The sequence below is a fragment of the Psammomys obesus genome, unplaced genomic scaffold (genome assembly GCF_907164565.1).
Source record: "Psammomys obesus unplaced genomic scaffold, mPsaObe1.curated_primary_1811, whole genome shotgun sequence".
In the NCBI taxonomy this organism is placed as follows: Eukaryota; Metazoa; Chordata; class Mammalia; order Rodentia; family Muridae; genus Psammomys; species Psammomys obesus.
In genome coordinates, this window is record NW_026592118.1 from 9,044,193 (window position 1) to 9,056,197 (window position 12,005).

General features: G+C 39.6%; 1 protein-coding gene across 2 annotated transcripts in view; it reads left to right on the forward strand.

The window, feature by feature from the left end:
- Positions 1–8,409, forward strand: part of Lmbr1 (limb development membrane protein 1) — a 125,008-nt gene extending 116,599 nt beyond the window's left edge. For both annotated transcript variants that reach the window (XM_055612725.1, XM_055612726.1), the window contains 2 exons: positions 2,044–2,205; positions 3,946–8,409. In XM_055612725.1, coding sequence (XP_055468700.1) covers positions 2,044–2,205; positions 3,946–4,031 — 248 coding nt within the window. In that variant the 3' untranslated portion in view covers positions 4,032–8,409. The remainder of the gene's footprint in view (positions 1–2,043; positions 2,206–3,945) is intronic.
- The last annotated feature ends 3,596 nt before the right edge of the window (positions 8,410–12,005 follow it).

Here is a 12,005-nt window from a genome sequence, read left to right on the forward strand (position 1 = left end):
GGTTTTGCTTCTAAGTAAAGAGTTATATATAATCCCCAGAATAATCTTTTGGTTGGTCAAGATCAGTCAAGTTTTTTATAAAGTACATCTGGAACAATAATGTCTTCAGACCCAAACCTGTGAACTAGCGTTTTTGTTCCTCTTAGGTTTCTGTGTATGTCTGCCTGAAAGAAAGCTTTTTAGCAAGAGACTGTTCTTTGCCTAGACATCCTGTTAGGTCTAGACTCTGACTTTCCAAGTGCAAGTGGGCTCTATTTCTAGGGTCTGACCACTCCTCTCACTGTTCTAGGGCTTCTGTGCTCAGTGTGACTGATTTCACCTCTCAACTCTGCTCTTCCTGGATGGTGCAAAGCTATCTACAGGGCATACAGCAGGGTTCCACAGTAGTATTTGCCTAACCACACAGGTTCATTAATGAGAAGAAAAGTTAGACTTTGTGTTTGTATCATAATTACGACTGCTACAGTGTTTTATCCATGTGGAATGTCAGTGGCACATATAGTAATAGATAACCAAATGCACACATTAAACATGATACTTGTGTTAAATCCACATCAGTCCTCTCTTTCTGCTTTTACCTGTAGCTGTAGACATCATCCAGAGCACACTTAGCCTCTACTTTGGAAGCCTTAGAGATGCAGAAGTTTGAGTGTGCTTGTCTTGTGCAGTGACTACCAGACTCTCAAGGAGCTCTTTTGTTCTTGTAATTAATTCAGTTGCCAGTATGGGGTAGTGAGGCTGAGGCTTGTATTGGTAGGACTATAATTGTTGATATAGCTACTAACATCAGTTAAATGCTTTGGTTTGAAAAGTAAGGTATCTGATTAGGCATCCATTCCTTTAAACAAAGTGCTTTCTTTTAGGCTTAGCACTGAGAGACTAAAGTCAGAGTTGTCATCATCTTACAGCAATACAGGAGAGGCACTGAAGGCTTTTCTGGTATTTGGATTTTAAACTTTTTAAAAAGGTATTATCTAATGTCTTCATTAATCTTCACCTATTTTTAAAATACTTTGGCAATGTCTTTCAAACTTATATGCATTGGTTCAGGGTGGGAGTGACTATCGAGCTATTTTTGAAATGCCCTGTTCTTACTGCACTGTTTGCATAGGGCGATTTCTGCTGTCCATAAGCTTTTCTGTGAAGCTCTCTGTAGTGTTTGATGGAATTGTGTTGGATCAGGGCTGAAAGCCAAATTCAAAATTCATTTGATGATGTGAGATTGAGTCAAAGGTATTTTTGAAATCACCCATAAAATCCTTAAATGGCCTATAGCATATGCATGACAGAACTGTGTTGTACAGTCCTACAGGAAGTATCTATGGATTCTTGTAACTCTTTGTTATAGATCCATATAGCCCCATCTTGTCCTTCAGTGTCTTCCTCAAGCCTCTACCATGCCCTCCTCATGCCACTCAACTATTCACCTATCCATAGTCAGCAAATAAATCCTCTTTTTGATAAGTATTGGACCTGGGACAAATACTCATGGAATAAAATTATTTAGTATTCTTTCAGGTAAAAGACTTCAAATGCATATGTGAGTTAATTTAAGTAACTTAAATCCATGTATGATGTAATCCTTACACATTACCACCTTCCCTCTCTTATTTTGTAAATTTGTAGTGTTAAATTCTGCCAATGGTGTGTTGGAAGGAAATGGTCCTGTTTATCAGTTACATGATGAGCATTAAGAATGTGTAAGGTATTGCCACTGGAATTGAAGCTGTAGGGGTGGAAGAGACATCGTTTGTATGTAACTAGTGGGGAGAACAGGATCTAGTGAATGGCTTCTGATCTTGCTAAAGTGTAGGCATGAACCCTACACAGTGATGGGCACTCATACCAGTCTCCTGTGGATCACATGCAAGTGACTGGCACAGACATGAAGATCAGGGCTGGTGTGGATTGCCCTGCTAGGAAAATCCCAGACCATCCCACAAACAACTGAGAAAGTTTGTGGGGTCTTACCTGATTTTAACTGTATTTTGTTACAGATCTGAACATAACTCACTTTAAGTACTCTTACTTATTTTTTAACAGGAATCACTAGATTTGATCTACTTGGAGACTTTGGAAGATTTAATTGGCTGGGAAATTTCTATATTGTATTATCCTACAATTTACTTTTTGCCATTGTGACAACATTGTGTTTGGTCAGAAAATTCACGTCAGCTGTACGAGAAGAACTTTTCAAGGCCCTAGGTAATCTTGAGTTTATGAACTTTTTTTTCTATTAATATTTACTTTAACATTTGAGTCTTTATTTAATTTCTAAGTGAGCATGGCAATTGGTCACATTCTTAACCCATGTGTTGGTTGTGACTGGATCAGAATCATGTCCTTGTACTTCAGGCCCTTATCTGTAAGATGTGTGAGTAAGAACAGTGGTGGTTCTTATGGGGCCTCAGTACAGGGCCTAAGTAAGACATCCTAAAGACTTGGGAATGGCAGTTAGCCCCTTTGTTCTTGTCATGATAGTGATGAGAATGACTTAGTGTTGAAGGTTTAGTTTTTGTAATGATGAACTTTTACTATTATTTACTTGCAGCTTTTTGAGGGGAGGAACTTGCATTTCCCAAGTATATATGCAAGCTGTAATTCTCTTCAGTAAGCTAAATAACTGAAAAACAATGTTGGTATTCTTGGTACAGACAGGACAGGGGTTTTGTTGTCGTGTACTCTGTCATTTGTATTGTAGTGGCATTAAAGCCTGCTCCAAGTGCTGCATACTCTTACACTCTTGCTGAACATAGTCCAGGGTCTGTGCGTTAGGGTGTGCAGCACTCTAGAAACTTCCCAGACTTGCGGCATCTACCTCCATAGCAGTAAAGAATGGTTTCCTACAGGAAACTATAGGAAACCCCAGCATTAATTTGCCTGACACCACTTGAATGCTTATGTTTCATATAGGTTGTGGTTTTAGCTATTTTAAGAGACAACATCTTGATAAATTCATTAAGAAAGCTTAAACTATAGGAGCAGCAATAAAGCTTCTCATAGCACCAACTTTATGACCTTGATGTTTAAAAGGATGACCTTTGAAGAAAGAATACCAGGTTACTGCGCCATGTGTATTTTATTTGTAACATGCAGTGTGAGGGGATAGATGATTGAAATATTGCCCTGAAATGAAAAAGCTACATCTCATCTCATCTGAAACACCAGTTAATATATAAATTTCAGTGCCTGGGTTTCACAGTACCGGCCACATTAAAAACAGGCAGATGCCTAGTTGAAACCGTCATCACTGTCTAGTTGAAACATTTTTAGCTGGGAGTTCAAATCAATTACAACTTGGCTACGACTAAGAAGGCTGCAGTGTATCAGTGTTGGCACCCTGCTGTGGTGCTAAGGTAATAAGTTAACCTGCCAGAGGCCAGAGGCCGTCTGTGTCATGTCAGCAATCTGACCATAAGACACAGTGGAGTTTGCAAGAGCTGTGTGACGCTTTCAAGAGATAATGTTTTCTTTTTCAAATGTTTTCTATTACCTTTTTGTATATTATTTAGGGGGCAATTCCCTGTGTAGAAAAGAATCCTCTTTAAATATAAGTTCAAATGGCCCAAGATGTTAAGTCTGACTTTATTAACCCATTCCTGACAGGTCTTTTTAGAGAACATCTGCTGCAAGTAGCCACAGTGATGATGTTGACCCAGGGACTGTCTCGGGAGAGGTGTGCAGATTACTGTGTTGCAGTTTTATGAGTCCTGTGTCATACCCAAGAAGTGAACCTACTTAAGTCTTCTATCTTAAAAGTATAGTTCCTGGGTCAGGAATGTGGCTTAGTGGTAGAGTGCTTGCCTAACATAGATAAGGTCCTAGGTTTGATCTCCAGCAATGCAACCTATACAGGAAAGCTTTCCTGTTGCTCAACAGGTCTTCTTGGGTCACCTACTCCCTTAGCAATACTCTTTTCTCACCCTTATCCTATTTTTTCTGCAGGGCTTCACAAACTCCACTTGTCAGATACCTCAAGGGATTCAGAAACTACAAAGCCTTCTGCCAACGGGCATCAGAAAGCACTGTGAGACCTGGCTGCCTCAGTAGCATTCTGCAGCAAGTCCTGACAACTCCTGACTCATGACATTCCCACAAACACAGATCAGCTTGTGGTGGGGTCTGGGCCTGCCTGTCAGTGCCACCTTCTCATAATCACTGAGAACTTGGCATTGCTGATCTGTTTCTCATTTGAATTGTCTCACTGACCTTATAGATTTTGATTAAAGCCCGAGTCTTAGAGACTGAGGAAAAGCTGGATGTCTACAGCAGGGAACCATCTGGATAAGAGGTGAAGATGTGCGAAGAGGAAACTTGGACTTTCTTATGCTTTGCTTTATATCGTGAGAAGTTTGGTTCTGTAGACAGAAGCCTACCTGAAAGTCACTTGGTATCCCATAATGTCTTTAGAAAGTCCTAGAAACTGCCGTACTAGTAACAAACTCCATTTTCTATTTTCTTAAAACCCCAAAAAAGTTTGTGATTTATGTTACAGAATCTTCATTAGACTTTGAGCCAGTGGAAAACACTAGATTCTTTTCAAACCACAGCCTTGGTGGGCAGCCCCAGGACTATCCTTTGTGGTAAGCTGCAGTAGGAAGCATATGTGATTGTATATTTGGACAGTTTGGGTGTATACAGCTGATAATACTCTTCATAGTGCAGTGCCAGTGTAAGACACACTTGTAATTTAGACTTTGCCTTATAGGCCATATGTACATTCACTTTTTAACCCCCCCCCCTTTTTTAAACTGCTACACTCCCCGTGCTTGTTTGCCTGTGGAACCCATAGACAGAATTTGCTTCTTCTTCATGTCCCTCAGGCTTTGGTGACATTCATATACGCCACCATAAGTCTCCACCTCAGGAAAGTTACCAGTGTGATACCCAGAACTCAAAGGTCAAGTTCTCCACGGAAGGGCAGGTACAGTGTAATAGGAGTTCATAATTATTCAGTTGTTTAGTTGTAATTGTTGGGATGCTTCCTCAACTCTTGAGTCTACTGATTAAATAAAAAAACATGAGCACATGCTGTTGTTGTCCCTAGGTAGCACACAATTCACAGAAGTATAGTGATGCTCATATTTACTTGTATGGATAACAAAGCAGGGTTTGTGTTCAGAAAAAAAGTAAAGTATTTTTTTCTCAAATTGTTGAATTTAGTTTGTTTTAGAGAAATATAGGAAAGCCTGTATCTGACTGTTTTTGCTTTTACTTAGAAAACCAAGAAAATTTAGCTGTATGTTTCAAGCCATGGAGTACAGTTTTTACTTACACCATGGCATTCTCTGGTACCCCAGGTTAGCTTTAAGGAAAAGGAACATTGGTGCTGTGGCTCTGAGTAATTTCAGTCCATGCTGCCAGTGAGTACTAGTAGATTCCTGAGTGTGAGGTCCTGCACTAGTACAATGAAAGTTGACTACTTTCAAATTTCCCTGATCATTATGCCTACATTAGCCAGGCTCTACTTCTTCCTGAAACTTGAAATCCATCCTTTGAGCAGACCAAGTGGAGAGAAGATCGGGGAGCAGTTTCCTACTGCAGGCACTTACAGTGACACCATTGCCACACAGCCACACAGAGCTCCTGCTAGTCTGTGAGGTGTCCGAAACTTTCATAGAATATTAAACTTTTCAATGTCTGTCTCAACTTTAATTTTTAGTGTGTGTGTGTGTATGTGTGTGACCATGAGTGAAGATCTGAGAACAACTTTCAGGAGTCAGTTCTTTATTTTCACCATGTGTATGCTGGTGATTAAGATACCTGCTGAGCCATCTCATTGGCCAGTCCTAAACTTTTTTTTGACTAATTTTTATTTTTTATATTAATCACAGGTATTTACTTTGTATCCCAACCATAGCCCCCTCACTCTTTCCCTTTCAATCCCTCCTCCTTCCCTCATCTCCTCCCTGCCCCCTTCCAAGTCCACTGCTAGGGGAGGCCTTCCTCCCCTTCCATCTGACCCTAGCTTATCAGGTATCTTCAGGACTGGCTGCCATGTCCTCCTCTGTGGCCTAGCAAGACTGTTCCTCCCTCGGGGGATTAGGGGGCCAGATAAAGGAGCCAGTCGTTGAGTTCATGTCAGAAATAGTTCCTATTCCCCTTACTAGGGAAACACACTTGGTTACTGAGTTACCATGTGCTATATCCCAGCAGGGGTTCAAAAGCCTACGGCAGAGGGCCTCTGAAAGACTCTACCTAGCAGTGTATCAAAGCAGATGTGGAGACTCATAATCAAACCTTCAGCAGAGTGCAGGGAATCATATGAAAGAAGGGGGAGTTAGTATGACCTAGAGAGGACAGGAGCTCCACAAGGACAAAATATATCAGGGCATGGGGGCCCTCTATGAGACTGTTTCTCCAACCAAGGACCATATAAGGATATAACCTAACCTTTTTAATCATTGGAAGTTTTGAATATGGGAGCCAGGCTTGGGTAACTAAGCCTAGTCAGATATATGATGAATTTTAAAACACTGACTAGAGGTATTTGCTGATGAGATGAAAAGTGGGCTTTAAGGGGTATTGTCTCACCTTGGATCTCAGGCCCTCTATGGTTGATCTACTGCATGGTTGTGACCCTTTAATGGTCACTGGTCATTCACCTGAGAGTCTCACCTGGAGAGAGGGACTGAGTCCAGGTGCAGTCACTGCATTGGGCATGTGCTGAAGGCTGACTGATGCAGAACTTCACAAGTGGACAGCAGCACGCTGAGGCTTCCCATTCTAAATTCACGAAGACACGTACACACAGGATTCTTGCATTGTAGAGGTATTTTACAGAAAATGCAGAAAGTTCTGCAAACAAGTGTTCTTATTCACACTAGTCATGGTGTTTTGTTTTTTTTTTTTTTTAAACTAGATGAGGCTGCAGCAGGGACTGATAATTTGTTCTGCTGTTCTTTCACCTTGAATTTCCTCTTTAAAAGGGCACGAAGCTGGGCATGGTGGTGTTTGCCTTAATCTTAGCATGCAAGAGGCAGAAGCAGGAGGATACTATGAATTTGAAGCCAGCCTGGTTTACATAGTGGGTTCCAGGCAAGTCAGAGTTACATAGTGAAACTGTCTCAAAAAACAAAACAATAAAACAAAACAAAATAAGGGCATGCGGATTGGGGTGGAGTGGCTAGAGATGTCTCAGCAGTTCAGAGAACTGGGTGTTCTATTAGAGGACTCAAATTTGGTTCCCAGCATCCACATGGTGGCTTACAGCCATCAGTAACTAGTCACAGGGATCTGAAACCCTTTTCAGGCCTCCATGGGCACTGCAGGCACATGCTGCAGGAAAACCATCCCTACACATAAAAATAATACAATTTAAACTAAAAGGGTACCAGGTACTTACAGATCTTAATGAGGAGATACAACAAATATTATGGATTCAAACATTGCTTATCTATATTTGTCTATCTGACTATCTATCTAATCTATCCATCTTTTAATAATTTTTTAAAAATTATTTATTTCTATATAAATTATACTTTATATCCCAGCTGTAGCCCCCCTCTTTTCCCCTCCCAATCACACCCTCCCTCCCTCATTTCCTCCCATGCCCCTCCCCAAGTCCACAGATATGGGAGGTCCTCCTTCCCTTTCCTCTGACCCTAGCCTATCAGGTCTCATCAGGACTGGCTTCTTTGTCTTCCTTTGTGGCCTGGTAAGGCTGCTCCCCCCTCAGGAGGGTGATCAAAGAGCCAGCCACTGAGTTCATGTCAGAGACAGTTCCTGTTTCCATTACTAGGGAACCCACGTAGAGACTGAAATGCCATGGGCTATATCTGTGCAGGGGTTCTAGGTTATCTCTATACATTGTCCTTGCTTGGTGTATCAGTCTCAGAAAAGACCCCTGTGCCCAGTTTTTTGGTTCTGTTGCTCTCCTTGTGGAGCTCTTATTCCCTCCAGGTCTTTCTATCTCCCCCTTCTTTCATAAGATTCCCTGCACTCTGCCCAAAGTTTGGCTATGAATCTCAGCATATGTTTTGATACCCTGCTGTGTAGAATCATTCAAAGGCCCACTGTGATAGGCTCCTTCTTATTCCCTGTTTTCTCCTTCTTCTGATGTCTATCCTCTTTGCCTTTCTGAATGAGGACTGAACATCTTACCCAGAGTCCTTCTTGATTAGATTCTTTAGGTGTACAGATTTTAGTATGTTTGTCCTATATTATATGTCTAATATCCACTTATAAGTGAGTATATACCATGTGTGTCTTTCTGCTTCTGGGATACCTCACTCAGGATGATCTTTTTTAGTTCCCACCGTTTGCCTGCAAATTTCATGATTTCCTTGTTTTTAATTGCTGAGTAATACTCCATTGTGTAAATGTACCACAATTTCTGTATTCATTCCTCAACTGAGGGGTTGTTTCCAGCTTCTGGCTATTACAAATAAAGCTGTACAGATATGGTTGAACAAATGTCCTTGTTGTATACTTGAGCATCTTTTAAATATATGCCTAGGTGTGGTATAGCTGGATCTTGAGGTAGCACTATTCCTAATTGTCTGAGAAAGCGCCATATTGCTTTCCAGAGTGGTTGTACAAGTTTACATTCCCACCAGCAATGGAGGAGGGTTCCCCTTTCTCCACATCCTTTCCAGCATGCATTGTCACTTGAGTTTTTCGTCTTAGCCATTCTAATGGGTATAAGGTGAAATCTCAGGGTCGTTTTGATTTGCATTTCCCTGATTTCCCTGAGCATTTCTTTTAAGTGTTTCTCTGCCATTCTGTATTCCTCTACAGAGAATTCTCTGTTTAGCTCTGCACCCCATTTTTTTAATTGGATTACTTGATTTTTTGCTTTTTAACTTCTTTAGTTTATATATTCTGGATTTTAGACACTGTCAGATAGAGTGTTGTGAAGTTCCCTTCCCAGTCTGTAGGCTGTTGTTTTATTCTGACGACAGTTTCCTTTGCTTTACAGAAGATTTTCAATTTCATGAGGTCCCATTTATTGATTATTGACCTTGGAGCCTGTGCTATTGGTGTTCTGTTCAGGAAGTTGTCTCCTGTGCCAATGAGTTCTAGGCTCTTCCCCACTTTTTCTTCTAACAGAGTTAGTGTGTCTGGTTTTATGTTGAGGTCTTTGATCCACTTGGACTTTAGTTTTGTGCAGGGTGATAAATAGGGATCTATTTGCATTTTTCTACACGTAAACATCCTGTTAGACCAGCACCATTTGTTGAAGATTCTATCTTTTTTCCATTATATGGTTTTAGCTTCTTTGTCAAAAATAAAGTATTTGTCACTGTGTGAGTTTATTTTTGGTTCTTCTATTTGATTCCATTGATCCACCATTCTGTTTCTATGAAAGTACCATGCAGTTTATTACTATTGCTCTGGGAGATACCTCCAGATATGTTGTTGTATAGGATTGTTTTGGCAAATTCTAGGTTTTTTGCTTTTCCTTATGAAATTGAGAGTTGTTCTTTCAAGATCTGTAAAGAATTGTGTTGGTAATTTGATGGGAATTGCATTGAATCTATAGACTGCTTTGGCAGGATGGCCATTTTCACTATGTTAATCCTACCGATCCATGAGCACAGGAGATCTTTCCATCTTCTAATATCTTCAATTTTTTTTTTTTCTTCAGAGACTTGGAAGTTTTTTTTTTTTAACAGGTCTTTTACTTGCTTGGTTAGAGTCACACCAAGGTACTTTATGTTATTAGTAGCTATTGTGAAGGGTGTCGTTTCCCTAATTTCTTTCTTGGCCCTTTTGTCTTTGGTATACAGGAGGGCTACTGATTTTTTTGAGTTAATTTTGTATCCAGCCAGTTTGCTGAAGGCGTTTATCAGCTGAAGGAGTTCTCTGGTTGGATTTTTGGGGTCACTCATGTATACTATCATATTATCTGCAAATAGTTTCTTCCTTTCTGATTTGTATCCCCTTGATTTCCTTTAGTTATCTTATTGCTCTAGCTTTAGACTTCAAGTACTATGTTGAAGAGATATGGAGAGAGTAAGCAACCTTGCCTTATCCCTGATTTCAGTGGGATTGATTTGAGTTTCTCTCTGTTTAGTTTGATGTTGGCTATGGGCTTCCTGTATATTGCCTTTACTATATTTAGGTAAGTCTTGTATCACTGATATCTCCAAGACTTTAAACATGAAAGGGTATTGGATTTTGTCAAATGCTTTTTTTGGCATCTAAGGAGATGATCATGTGGTTTTTCTCCTTTGTTTGTTTATATGGTGGATTACATTGATGGATTTCCATATATTGAATCACCCCTGCATGCCTGGGATGAAGCCTACTTGGTCATAGTGGATGATATCTTTGATGTGTTCTTGGATTTGGTTTGTGAGTATTTTGTTGAGTATTTTTGCATCAGTGTTCATAAGAGAGATAGGTCTGAAGTTCTCTTTTTTGGTTGGGTTTTTGTGTGGTTCAAGGTGACTGTTGCTTCATAGAATGAGTTTGGTAATGTCCCTTTTGTTTCTATTTTGTGGACTAGTTTGAAGAGAACTGGAGTTGGCTCTTCTTTGAAGGTCTGGTAGAATTCTGTGCTAAAACCATCTGGTCCTGGGCTTTTTTTTTTTGAAGGGAGACTTTTGGTGACTGCTTCTATTTTCTTTGGGGGACATAGGTCTATTCAATCTTTTTACCTGATTTTCATTTAATTTTGGTAAGTGGAATCTATCAAGAAAATTGTCCATTTACTTTAGATTTTCAAATTGTGTGGCATATAGGCTTTTGTAGGAAGACCTAATGATTGATTGTTTGGATTTCCTCAATGTCTGTCATTATGTTCCCTTTTCATTTCTGATTTTGTTGATTTGGATAGTTTCTCTCTGCCTTTTGGTTAGTTTGGCTAAGGGTTTATCCATCTTGTTGATTTTCTCAAAGAACCAGCTCTTGGTCTCACTGATTCTTTGAATTGTTTTCTTTGTTTCTAATTTATTGATTTCTGACCTGAGTTTGATTATTTCCAGCCATCTACTCCTCTTGGGTGTGTCTACTTCTTTTTTTTCTAGGGCTTTCGGTGGAGCCATTAAGTTGCTTGTATGAGATGTTTCAAATTTCTTCTTGAGGGCACTTAGTGCTATGAACTTTCCTCTTAGCACTGCTTTCATTGTGTCCCATATGTTTGGGTAAGTTGTGCCTTCATTTCCATTGAAATTTTTGGAAGTCTTTAATTTCTTTTTTCATTTCTTCCCTGACCATGCTGTTATTGAGCAGAGATTTAATTCCATGTGTATGTAGGCTTTTTGTTATTTCTGTTGTTGTTGAGGCCTAATTTTAGGCCATTGTGGTCTGATAGGATACAAGGGATTATTTTGATCTTCTTGCATCTGTTGAGGCTTGCTTTGTATCCGACTATATGGTTAGTCCATTAGGTGCTGAAAAGAAGGTATACTCTTTTGAGTTTAGGTGAAAAGTTCTGTAGACCTCTATTAGGTTCATTTGATTTAGGACCTCTGTAAGTGTCATTATTTCTGAATTTAGCTTCTGTCTAGATGATCTGTCCCTTGGTGAGAGTGAAGTATTGAAGTCTCCCACTATTAAGGTATTGGGATCGATGTGTGATTTCGGGTTTAATAATGTTTCATTTACAAATGCAGGTGCTCTTGTTTTAGGGGCATAGATATTCAGGATTGTGATGTCTTCCTGGTTGATTTTTCTTTTGATGAAAATAAAGTGCCCCTTCTCATCTTTTTTGATTAATTTTGGTTGAAAGTCTATTTTATTAGATATTAGGATAGCTACCCCAACTTGTATTCTGGGTCCATTTGCTTGAAAAATATTTTTCCAGCCCTTTACTCTGAGGTAATATTTATCTTTATTGCAGAGGTGTGTTTCTTGGATGCACCAGAATGTTGGATCCTGTTTCTGATAGTCCATTCTGTTAGTCTGTGTCTTTTTATTGGAGAGTTGAGTCAATTGATATTGATAATAGTGACTAATGAATGTTAGTTCTTTTTATTGTAGAGTTGGAGGTGTTACTGTGATTCATTGCTTGTTTTTTAATTCTTTGTTGTGAAGTTATCTATATCCTGTGTTTTCTT